General features: G+C 38.9%; 1 protein-coding gene across 1 annotated transcript; it reads right to left on the bottom strand.

The window, feature by feature from the left end:
- Positions 1-7,099: 7,099 nt before the first annotated feature.
- Positions 7,100-12,916, bottom strand: LOC139643469 (interferon-induced protein 44-like; the record flags this gene model as incomplete). The annotated part of the gene is made up of 6 exons (XM_071518618.1): positions 7,100-7,261; positions 7,422-7,522; positions 7,659-7,830; positions 7,914-8,066; positions 8,358-8,559; positions 12,835-12,916. Coding segments are annotated over 6 exons (872 nt in total), but the record flags the coding sequence as incomplete, so codon positions are not given.
- Between the last annotated feature and the right edge of the window lie 532 nt (positions 12,917-13,448).

Below are 13,448 nucleotides of genomic sequence, written 5' to 3'. Positions count from 1 at the left end.
ATTATTCATAAATATTGTAAGTTTAGTTGTACAAGTGTGCGAGATTAATTCCCCATTCCTACGCGTTTCCGTGTTAACGGATAGAATGATGATGAGGATGATAATACTTTATTATCAGATCCAGTCTGAAATTTTTCTTGTATCACAGCAGCTCCATTTGCAATGTCACAGAAAAGACAAAAATTAAGACAGGACACAAAAATGCATACATTCAACATATCATTACAATCACAGAAGTCAATATTCAAGGCCCTTCAATGTACATTTGATTTGGGATTAAGTTTCTCAAGTGGTTGGCCTACAATCTTTGAGCAGATTTTTATTTGGTGGAGCAGTTTTGACTTTAAAGTAGTGGACAAACACTTGTACCATGTATTATTATACAACAGGTAGTTCCAACCAAGCAATCTGATTGGTCAACTAGACATTTAGAACGTGATCAAATCAGCATGACAGCACACCTAGCCATGCTCATCACTAAATATTACTCCGCCATATTATCATACAATATATTTAAATATAACGCTACGCTAACTCTGTTCAGCCTTGATGTTACCAGACGCTCTGCATCCTCCATCAGCTGTGCCGGTGAGTCGGTGACACGGCGCTACTAGCTTAAAAATACATGTGAAGGTCGCGGACATAGTAGCTAAATCTGTCCATGGAAAAATTATTTTTTTCAGCAGATATCTTAGTTACAACAAGATTGAGCTAGCAAGGCAGTTTTGTGTTTATATGTGTGGTATTTATTCAGTTTGGGAAATCCCGCGATCTCTAGAGCGTTAGCTCAAGTTGGCTGGCTGACTCAACAGGGACTAGAAATCGTCTCTGTTGCTAGGTCGTTACTAAGGCTCCGCCTACTTGCTGGAGTAGTAAACTAGGTTCCATTACATAGGAGTCTACTGACGTGACTGATTGTTTTCCAGTTATTAGTCAGACCCCATGTATTTCCAGGGAAACGGAGATAACACTAGCAAAAAGTTTTTTATTTTGAGAGCGAATTGCCCCACAATATGAATACATTTTGTTTATATATTTTATGTTGTTGGTAACTGTTGTATAATCGCAATATTACACTCGAGGGTGTGCTTTACCGTCATTATTGGCACTGAAGTAACGCACACCCTCTCGTGTAATATTGCTTAATTACAATACTGTAGAACACTCATAATCACAAAAGTAAAAAACAAAAGAAGAATATGTCTACTCGCCCCAAAAGACCTAAGGCGGCAGAGGAACCAAATTCTTTGTTTTGTCCTTTTGCAGACAGTTTCAGTGTGGTCTTTCCAAGATAACAGATGGTGTATCATTACACCCAAGTATTTATATGAAAATACCTGATTGATTTTTTCATTATGGATAACAATAGAAACTTTATGAGCGTCAGATGGTGAGCCAAATACAATCTCTTCCGTTTTCGTTGTGTTAATCTCAAGAGTATTATTATCACCCCACTCGACCACCTTGTTCACACCAAGTTGGTGCAGCCCAGGGTTGCCTGAGTTACTTAACAGAGATATTAGAACTGTATCGTCAGAATACTTTAAAATATATTGATTTGGTGTATCTGTACGGCAGTCGTCGGTATAAAAAGTGAAAAGCATGGCTGAACTCACACAATCCTTGGTCGTGATGGCAGATGAAAGGGTTTTGTTCACCTTTACAATCTGTACTCGGTTAGTGAGAAAAGAGGCATACTAATGAATGAAATAGGGATTCAGTTCCCGCTGGACCATGGAGCAGAATTCTTTCTAGAGATTTCATAATCACTGAGGTAAGGACTATTGGTCTAAAGTCCTTATGTTCTTTTGGACATGGAATTTTGGGTATTGGTTTTATATGCGAAGTTTTCCATGACAGAGGGACAGTGTGTGTGTCCATGGAAACCTGAAAGATTGGTTGCCACACTGGAGCCAGCTCAGTTGCAAAGTTCTTCAAAATAAAAGCGCTGCATTCATCTGGCCCAGCAGCTTTCTTGGTATTTATACACCGAAATGTTTTGCTGACATCTTCGACAGTGATGACAATTCTGTCGGAAGTAGCAGGTATAGTAGTATTTCGTATAACGTATTTTGGTGCACTTAACAGAATTATCTAGTGATTCAAATCTGGTAAAGAAAGTATTTAGGTCGTTAGAAAAACCAAATTCATTGTCCGTCACAATAGGTTTAGTTGGAGATGACATTCCTGTCATAGTTTTCATGGTATCCCACACCTTTTTGGGGTTATTGGCTTTAAAGGCATCTTCCAAAAACTGTCTATGTGCCAATTTTGCTTCCCTCAATCTGATTTTCAGCTCTTTTTCTGTCTGTTTAAGTGCCCCAGAATCTTTGCTTTTGAAAGCTACTTTCCTTGTATTTATAACTTTCTTTATGTCCTTAGTTACATATGATTTATTATTTGGATAGATTTTAATCTCCTTAGTAGGGACAACCAGCTGTACACAAAAATTAATGTAATCATTTGTAACTGTAGTCGAATACAGTGTGCAGCATTTTCCCTCCTTCTCCAGTATTGTTCAATGTCCCAACTGAGAGTCTGCCAACTTCTACTTTTGAAAAGATTAATCAATTCCAGTTTTGCCTACCGCCAACTGAGTTATAGTGTTTTGTGGGGGGGGTTTTATGTTGCGTATGCAGGCACCCATTTTGTTGTTCAATTTGGTGAAATCGAAGTAGGTTACTAGCTAAGCTGTGGAATTTTCATAAAATGGATATCCTTCATATCGAGACGGATTTGACCAGAGGACTGTCACCAGAAAAGATTGTTGACATCTACACAGGACAGAAAAAGAGACGATTACTGCACTAGGAAAGACGGCTGTTTATTTGAAGTTTGTGTGTGTGTTTTCACTTGGAATGTATCTGGAGTAATGATGCGTGGGTCAGGTTTTTTTCAACCCGCAACCGCCCGACCCAGCACATAAACGTATCTGAACCCGCCAGACCCATTTTCATACACATAAAACAACGACCCGAACCCGATCCGCAACCCGAAAAAAAAAAAAGATGATCAGGAAGCCAGGTAATTTTCCAAAGACTCGTGTCACTAAGGTAATACAGTACTGCACATAATGTATGGATGGCGGGATAAATCAGCTGGAGATTGGAGAAGTTTACTCCGTTAATTAAATTTAAAACCCATTGAAATTTAGTCTAGAATTACATTGTGTGTGTGTACTGTGTGTAGCCCATTTGACCCGCACCTGCTCGACCCTAACCCGCCCCACCCGCGGATAAACGGGTTTTGGATTGACCCGCGCATCACTAATCTGGAGGTAGGCTCCTGCAGTGATCTATTTTCCCAATACTTAATTACTTTGCGAGTCGCTTCCGGTGTAGACTGCAGGTCACGGTTTCGGATCCTTCTGGCAGGCTGGATAGGTTGTTTCTTTGGCTCCTAGCCTCGAGATCAATCACCTTTTTCATGAGAGCATGGACCAGTGGCGTCGCCAGGGTCTTTCTTTCGGGGCTTAAACCCTGAATATTTTGAGATTAGCTCTGAATATTTTTGATCAGTTACTATGTAGTCCTAAGTGAAGTTTTACATTGTTCAAGATTTCTGTCGCCTCTCACCATCCACGCTCCATTGTGAGCGCTGTCGAGATCTGCCCGCACAGAGTGCGGGGTAAATTTGAGTTAGTAGTCAGAGTGGGCCGGTTATTTTACGTGAGCCAGCTTTGAAGACCGGCTTTGGGTGCATCGAGGTACATGCCGGGACACAAATCGAACTCACCTGTCGCTGCTTGCTATGTGTGTCTGTTTGGTAGGGGGCTCTGCCAACCTGTCATCGTGTAGTTTGAGTCGAACTAAAGGAATAGGCTAGTTATGGATGATTTTAATCGGTCGGTCCTAGTCTAGGTCAGAGAAGGCAAGGTAGGCTACAGCCAGGAAACACAATGTCAGGAAAAGACAAGACAGGTTATATGGATCTTCTTCAAGTTTTCAAAAGAGGAAGAAAGGTAAGATATGTAATAGGTTAGTTTAATCAAGTGATTGACAGCAGAAATCAGGCAGCTGTGTGGTGGCGAGTTGACTAACAGGCGGCAGATGGACACTGGAGTGTTAGCTTGGACTGACACTTGATCGATATCTTCATGGTTAGATGCCTACAAGCTACAGCAGTTTTTTTTTTAGCTCAACATCTTCAATATAATATTGGATCACTGTAAACAAAATGTTACTATTTCTCTCCAGTCAGCTGGTTAGTCAGTTAGGGCGTTTTCACACCTGCGCTTTAGTCCGGTTAAATCGGACTCTGGTTCGTTTCCCCCCTTGGTGCGATTCGTTTGGGCAGGTGTGAACACAGTAATCGCACTCGGGTGCGGACCAAAACAACCGCACCGAGACCCTTTAGAAGAGGTGGTCTCGGTCCGGTCCCAAACGAACTCTGGAGCGGTTTGTTTGTGGTGGGAACGTGATCCGACCTCGATCCGACCCAACCACCAGTTGCACTCAATTTACTCTGCAAGTTTGAGCTAAACGGCTCCTGTAGCCTGGTAGCAGGTATAGCAGGTACAGCAGGTACAGCAGGTATAGCAGGTAGAGCCAGGTAGCCTATAGCCAGTATAGCATTTTCAAGATGTTTCCTCAAATTGCATTCCGCATTCTGCTGGTACAGTTTTGCCTGGTATATTGCCCAGATAATTACAACAGTTATGAGCAAATGCCAACTCTGCCGTTGCTCCATGTTGCGTAGCAATGTGCACTAGTCCAGAACACAGGACCTTCTTCCTGTATTTACTTTCCTGCTCCCGCCCCAGACACGTCTGACCAATAAGCGGAGTGAACGTTCCCACCTGGTTTGTAGTGATGCATTTTGGTTCGCTTGGATTTTCTCCGTGTGAAAAGAAACCGAACCAAGGAGAAAACGCTACAAGTTTACAAACTCATCAACTGATTCAGACCAGAGCAAACGACCTATAGGTGTGAAAACGCCCTTAGTTACTGAATCCTCCCATTCAGGTCTACTCATGTGGGCTGCTGAACATTAAATGCAAAAACTAATTCTCTTCACATGAAACATCTATATTATTTTCAATTTAAGACATTGTTTCCCTTAAACGTGAGAACATTTTTAAAAAGTAATTTTTAATTTGTGCCTCTGTATATTTTACTATGCTGGTAGACTCCTCCAGCCATTCAGAATGGATTAGGCCAAGGGCGTCACTTTGTCTTGAAAAGTGGTGGGGACATAAGGGCTCAGATGAAAAAACATTTTTTAAACAGTCTTCTGCGATTTTAGGCAGTGTAATGGGGGGATCGGTATGAGGTCAGAGTAGATAATTATGGTGAGAAAAAAATTGCATAACGGTGCATCAAAAGGGCATAGCCTAGGCTACTACAGAGTCGACAATATGAAAATACTCAGCATAAAACGCACAACGTCGACCGCAGTCATTCATATGCATGACATCCACAGCTGCAACACAAGTCAAGTATTTGTTAAAAGTTACTGATCGGCGCATGCACGTTTTTGGGTCATTTTAGAATCAGTGGGCTAGGGGGATTTTAATTTTTTGTTTTAGTTTCTGTTACTTTTTTTGGACAATGCGGATTTGTTTCTTCTATATTAACATTGCATTGTATGTTTTCTTATTGTGCAAATAAACCTTTCTCAAAGCATTCTCATTTGTTAGTTAACATTTCTTAGTGCAAGCTATGTTTCAGAACATTTTTAACAAATTATGCTTTTAAAAAGTGATGAGGACAAAATTGGCCATTTCAAAAAGTGGTGGGGACATGTCCCCAGCGTCCCCAGTGTAAATGACACCTATGGATTAGGCTTTTCATGGTGATCTTTGATGTGGCATTGAAAATATCAGCTTCCTAACAGAAGGACATCACAGGTTAGATAATTTACTTCTTAAAATGAGTTATGCTTAAAGTTAAGTTTCCATACGTAACAAACAAACCAAAGTAGCTCACTTTTAGGTTGTAGTAATATAGTGATATAGGTAGTGAAATATATGGAAATATAACTTTTGATTAAATATAACTCACAATATATCCTCACATTAAAATTGGATTGGATCTTTTTTTTTTTTTTACAGTAAAGAGACAGTTGAGGAGTGAGGAGCACATACTGTATATCATATATATTTAAAGTTTTATATAACTGTGTATCTGTTCATTTTTTGCAAAACCTGAAATGAACAAGAGAGAGGAGGAGACAGAGACAAAGAGAGATGGGGGTAGGAGACAAATAAGTGTCCAGAGAATAATTCAGGAGTCAGGCCTGAGGAGAGAGACAGACAGACTACAATATACTGTATCACTGTTGGCCTGTACAGACTGCTGCTCAAACTGTTTACTATGCTGCTTCATTTACACCCGTGTATGTTCATGTCAAATTACACAAGATTGAAGCATTTTGCTGTTTAAATTTTAAAAAATTGTTTTGTCAAGATCATCACATCTCTTTTGGAAAGTCTTTCTTACGCTCTGCATTTCAGAGAGCAGGTGACAGGCCCAATCGGGAGTTCCATCTGTGGATACCATAAAAGTGATGACCATCTCCTAACTCGTACCCTTGTACACAACAATATTCAATTTGTAGCAGTTCTCAACATGGTGCATTCATTTAGAACAGTGATAAGGACTATGTCAGAGTTGCGTGGTTAACTGAAATTAAATCAACACCCCTCCAGCCAATCAGAATCAAGTATTCATCCAGGCCATTTCATAATAAATATTAATGGATGATATTTTGAGAGCTGACTTTTTGTCATCTCATGTTTCCTCCAGCAAGTTGAGATTATTTTGATGTCTCTGGTATGTGGAAGTTGTAGGTCTACTGCTTTGAACCTGCATTTACATGTTTAATGTAATATCACCTTGCTACATTTTGTAGCAATATGCTTGACAATCAAAGTAACATTGTAGGCTCTTTTAAATAGCTGCTATTTCATGACTATTCATGTTAAATATCATTGCATTTTTAAGTCCACTGCTTTTGACATTATTATCCCTATCGTAAAATATAAAATATTTTTTTGCAGGGCCCCGTGAGTATTTTTGCCCCCCCCCCCGAGATGAAACCCTTGCTCTGCCACTGTTCTTAACTGTTTGAAAATCAAATCAAATGACCATGAATAGGTTTACAGACTGTAGAAGAAGTCTTCTCCAAAGTCAATCATCTGTCTCAGTGCACACAGTATCAGTGAATCAATGTCGTCATCTAAGCAGACTTCTGAGCTGTAGTTCTTCACAGGAAAGATGCAGTTCACTGGAATACCCAGCTTTGAACTGAATTCCTCCATCTAAGATGAAAGTAACATTTCAGTTGACAAATTAACGTGAGGTGATGACCTAAGGAGGTTTTTTTTTTTTTTTTATCAAATACTGAGATCTTTTGACTGTACAGCTAAATTATATTATAACTGTGGTACAATCTATCACAAACCACCTTCAGAGACTCACCTTTGTCTTCAGGAGCTTACTGTGATAGACATTTCTTATACTTTTATTGACCTCAGGACAGGCTTTATCAATTTTGGTGAGAATAACCAGTTGGGGAATCCCTGCAGATACAGAACAGAAACCTACTCAGTCCTTTAAGCATAATGTTTTTCAGACAGTTTGGTAACATTCACAGAACCCAATGTGGCACCAAGACTGCACACACAAAGCAGTAAACACCCTGATGTTTGCTCTTACCCATGTTACTGGCTGCTAGTCTGATGTCCATCATCTTCCCCAAGACTTCATCACTCAATCCAGATACTGTGTCAGCAGGTATGACACACACCAGAACATGAACTTTGTCATTCAGAGTGGGGCAACTGTTGTAGCCTTGGCTGTCCTTTGACAGTGTAGATAGAGAATTGAACTGGAAAAGAATGCAAACTCCAGTTAAATAATGATACTCGCATGTAAACAGAGTTTCTGTTATGAAGAATGCAGTAATTTTACCTTGTAACCATCTCTCATACGTCCCTTCATGGCCAGTCTGATGTCTTCCACACGGACTCCTTTGTTAGCCTCTTTCTCAAGACCCATGATGTCATTGAAGATGAAAGGGTAAAAGGTCCTGGGGTTTTCTTTTTGGATTTTGTAGGTTGTGTACTGTAAAACACATATGGAGAAAAGTGCTGTTTTTATCACAATGCTGCCATCTATTGACTGGTGGCCTTAGACAGTTTGTAATTTGCACAAGAATACTATTTGCATCACTGCTATGAGTTGATTCAGTGTACTGTAATTATCTTTGGTGGTGCATGATGCATCGTAGTCAATTATCATAGATAATGTTTTGTCAAGTTCCATGCAGGTTTTGCCAAGTTTCTGCATGAAATACATAATGAAATAGGGATGGCTGTTGCTTAGTTAATCCACATAATCAAAAGTTATTCATACTTTTTTGGTGAAACTGTCACCAGCAAAGGCTGAATCCACCAAAGCTGCACCTGTCATTCTGCCTTGCATGACACTGTTGACAGAGTTGAGGAAACTGGACTTTCCAGCACCAACTGGCCCATGAAGCAGAATTCTGAGATGTTTGACCTCTTCGTTGTGAGGTTGGTAATCCTTCACATACTGTAGGTCTCTCTCTTTGTCACTGTTCAATAAAGAAAAGACTTAGATTAGATGTACTTTTACAAATGGTGCATATATTTAATGGTTGGTTCTCAGTTGTCACAGACAACAACTGGTAAGTTAACCAGGATGTTACTGACAGTGAAAATGTATGTGAATATGTATGTGAATAATGTATATTGTAGCCTTATTAAGTTAGAACAAAGAGTAAATAAAGCCAACAAGACAAGAAACATAAAATTATTCTTGTGCAGTTTCACCTTTGTGTTAAGACGTAGAAGCACATTAGTGGCACCACACAGACTATATGTTTACACGTACTTACCCCCATTGCATTTTCCTCCATCGTTCACTTAAAGCTGACATGACGTAAGTAATATTTTATTGGGTTAGGATTATAGGGTTATCTTCAGCCAAGCATTTGGAATTTCCTGTGAATGATATCAATCATAATTCAATTTCGAACAATGCTAAGGGGGGGCGGGAGGGGGAGCGGCTCCCACATCCAGATCCTCCACTGCGGAGTGAGTATCAGTTTGTCTTTATGTATGTAATTAGTGTTTGTTTAAAAACCAAATAATATTAACAAGATGGGGATTTAGACAAAATAATATAAAATATGAATGGAATAAATAAATACACAAATACAAATTAGAAATAAGAGGATGTGAGGCAAGTAAGTAATGCAGGTCAATGTACATAGTAAATAAGAGATAGGATGTGACATGGGTAAAAAATAAACGAATAGCAAACAGAAAAAGCTTTTACACTTCTTTTTTTCCTCTTCAAGTAGTACTGGCAGTTTTAAATCATTGGAAAGAAATATGTTTCTGAAATAGTAGTATTTATCTCTAATTTCATACTTTTGGAATTCAAATAAAAAGTTAAATTCTGTCTATCTCAAGCAGTTCACAATGTTGACGTAATCTCAATTCTGTAGGCATCCACGATTTTTGATACCTTCCTCTTTCAGTTTCAAGGGTGTGGTGACTGAGTCTTAATTTAGATAGTATTCTCCTTTCTTTTATTTTGGATGCTTAGATGCTTTGCCAATTTAATTTCACAATCTAGGGTGCATACATTTCAACCTTTTTGTTAGATGCAATGCCATCTTTCTACGGTGGCCGACGGGGGCAAACACACTACAACGGCCCAAAGAATTTGCATTCGGAGAAACGCGCTGCAACTTCAGAAACGATGCAAAGTCAAAAACACATACGAAAACCCAAAGCAAATACAACAACAGAAATGTGCCGCAAATGAAGAAACGTGCTACAGAATGCCAAAGCAAATGCATTATCAGGAAACGCACTGCAAAGGCAGAAACGATGCAAAGTCAAAAACACGAAAACAAATGCAACAGAAAAGCGTTGCATATCCAGTCAACACAACGGGAGAGAGAGAGAGAGATTTAGGACCTGGCTCAAAATTATAAATTCAGTAATACATCCAGTTATATTATATGGTAGTGAAGTGTGGGGTCCTCCAACCAATCAAGATTTCTCAAAATGGGAGAAACATCCACTGGATGCATGCAGAGCTGTGTAAAATCATCCTGGGAGTCCAGAGGAACACAGTCAGTAATGCATGCAGGGCAGAACTCGGCCAGTATCCAATCATCATCAACATTCAGAAACGAGCCATCAAGTTTTACAAACATCTCTGAACCAGCGACCTCCACTCCTATCAGTATAAAGCTCTTCAGTGCCAAGAGTTGAACAAGGAGAGCACACTGGACACAAATACCAGGAATTAAGGACAATCCTCAGTCTATCTGGACCAAGCAAATAATTTAAAAACAGAAAGAAAATTATATCACTTATTGGAAGGAAAATACAAAAACACAAAGTAAATTAGAACTCTATCTGACCAGACAGAGTACACAGTGGCACAATATCTGACCACTGTGACTGACAACAAACTGAGGAAATCCCTGACAAGGTACAGGCTCTGTGCACACAAGCTGGCTGTAGAAACAGGCCGCCACAGGCAAACCTGGCAACCCAGGGAGAGCAGGATGTGTTTATTCTGCCCCTCCTCCCATTGCTAGAAAGTAAGAAAATGATGGAATATATAAACATTTGAAATATACTGGTCCAATATTTGAACAGTTTAATCATTGTCTAAAACCAACTGTGTGCATAACTTTGAGACTGAATACCTTGATCGAAAAGAGATGCTGCTAACTTTTATATCATTGTAGGCTCATAAAAAGCCACAATGTGTTGTTTCTTATGATACCTAACTAAAACTAAAATTAAGTTTTTAGTTTAATATGTAGTGGAGTGTGGGTGTAACAAAAACATTTTAGTAAACTGAAATGGCAAAAACAATGTAACTGAAGTGTGTTAAAGTTGAAAGGACACTGGAAGTATAATTTTTCAAAGCTAACTAAAACTCACTAAAATTATATAAAAGTCAACACTATTTTGTCACTAAATATTTTGATCAAAGGAAAAAAAATAAGGATGGAAGACACAAAAACTGAATATGGTCCACCTATATGAATCAACTGATACAGTAAAATATGCCTCTAACAAAGGTACTGGGAAAATAATACTAATACTGAAACTAAAAGTAAACCTAACCAAACTCAATTAAATTAGTTCAACATCAGAAAAATAACAACTCAAAAAGAGGATTTCTCAGAGGTGCCGAGGTCCCATTTAACTTTCAAAAACCGACCTTAACCATTAGTTCACAACAACCAGCACTAGTTGTACGAAACAAAAAGCTTTTCTGGTGTAGTAGAAAAGTAAAAGCACTTTTGAAAATCAACACTAAACTGACACTGAACTGAAAATTAAAATAGCAAAAAAAGATGCAACCTAAAACATCATTTAATCTTGTCCTGTTGAGTGTCAGTTAATTCTTAAAATTAAAATTAACTACATTGAAAAACACACTAAATATTAAAGTTTCACAATCACAATAGCACATACTCTATTTTCCCACCAAACCTGAGCATAAAAATCATAGAAAATCCATACCTCTGCTGTTGTGGTACTGGAACAAAGTGGAGCTTCAAGTAATGATGCTGATAAGAGAAAGTGAGCCTTTTATACCCTCCCACTTTCTCTGTCACTATAATAAACCATGTGACTTCAAGGAAATCAAGCAGTTTCTTGTAGACCACTATCAGCCATGTCCCCATTGACACCCATTAAATTGAGTATGATGCACAACAAAATGCCTCCAGACTGCTGAATTACAAAGGCATTGGTTGTGCACTTAACACTGAATGTTTTTTTCATAAGCAAAAAATGACACATGTAGACTCCTCTCGAAGCACTGAATCATTGAGTCCAACCTAACCTGAAAATATCATTATGTGCCCAATTTATTAAAATACAAATGAATTACTTTGTACTGATGCAGTTAAAAATCATCATTCATTTGTGCAAATCATTTCACAGGCTGTGCAGATATTTTACATTTCCTTTTCTCTGAGATGTGTTCTCCAGGGAACTGGTAACACAGCTCCAGCTTGCCACTGGAGGGCAGCAAAGTATTGATCAGTGTTTGGAAGTAATGGACTGATCTGTGCCCTAAGTGACAGTTTAGTTCATAGCATTTACATGTCTTATCTTGCTGTAACAGCGTAATCATGTCCCTCCTAAATCTATTCATTCATTAACTACTATTTATATCCTTTCAGTTTCCTTTCTGTCATGTGATTTCTTTGAAACTGGTCTCTTCTGAGGTAGCAGTCTAGTGTATTGAGGAGGGAGACCAACCCTCAACCAGAGGACCCAGGTTCAAACCACTGTGTCAGCAAGAATCCACCCTGCTGAAGTGTCCTTGAGCAAGACGCTGAATCTGCTCTGTGTGCTCATGAGCTCAGGAAGATGCAAACTAAGAAAATAGCTTTTCATACACATCAAGGAATAACAAAATATAACAAAGTAAAAAAAACAACATGAAAATATATTGCACTGTGATAATAATCACTGCCTGGTCTTCCATCAAAGCACTTTGTTTAAATAATAATATAATAATCTTTATTTATAGAGCACTTTTCAAAATCCATGTTACAACGTGCTTCACAAAGGCAGCAAAATAAAAATAAAACAGGCAAGTCATAAAATCCTCAGGTTTTAAAAGAAAACATAAAAACAATTTGGTGTATAAAAAACAATACAGTGTAGGAAAAGATAAGAATAGGAAAATAAAACATTTTTTAAAGGAAATAAAAGACAGTTCAAAGGAAATTAAAACTCAAGTAAAATCAGGAAAGGCCCTCCGATAAAAGTATGTTTTAAAAAGGGACTTAAAGGAGATCACTGACTCAGCCGACCTGATTTCCTCAGGCAGGTCGTTCCAGAGCCTCGGGGCCCTGACTGCAAACGCTCTGTCCCCTTTAGTTTTCAGCCGGGACTCTGGAACAGACAAAAGACTTCTGTCCGAGGATCTCAAAGTACGTACTGGCGCGTACGGTACTATAGGTCAGAGATATAGCAGAGAGAGAGGCCGTGAAGAGCCTTAAAAGTAATCAGTAAAATCTTAAAATCTATTCTAAAACATACTGGGAGCCAGTGTAAAGAGGCTAAAACAGTTGATGTGATCACGTCTCTTGGTTCTGGTTCTGGTTCTGGTTCTGGAGTCGATCAATAGATTTTTGGTTCAGGCAAGTAAAAAGGCTGTTGCAGTAATCCAGGCGTGATGAGATGAAGGCGTGTAAAATGGTCTCTGTGTCTTTAAAAGTTAAGATAGATCGTATTTTGGAAATATTTCTAAGATGATAAAAACATGATTGCACAAGCTTTGTGGTGTGCTGCTCAAAACTTAAATTACTGTCAAACCAGACGCCAAGATTCTTTGCAACGGGCTTGATATGATCCAATAGGGGACCAGCCGAAGGCAGAATTTGTTTTGCCATGTGCTGGGACCCAATGACAAGGACCTCTGTTT

The sequence above is a fragment of the Centroberyx affinis genome, unplaced genomic scaffold (assembly GCF_046629955.1).
Source record: "Centroberyx affinis isolate AG114_WGS23_722 - 3 ecotype Tasmania unplaced genomic scaffold, CSIRO-AGI_Caff_v1 ptg000616l_1, whole genome shotgun sequence".
Taxonomy (NCBI): domain Eukaryota; kingdom Metazoa; phylum Chordata; class Actinopteri; order Beryciformes; family Berycidae; genus Centroberyx; species Centroberyx affinis.
This window is presented reverse-complemented; position numbering and strand designations above follow the sequence as displayed.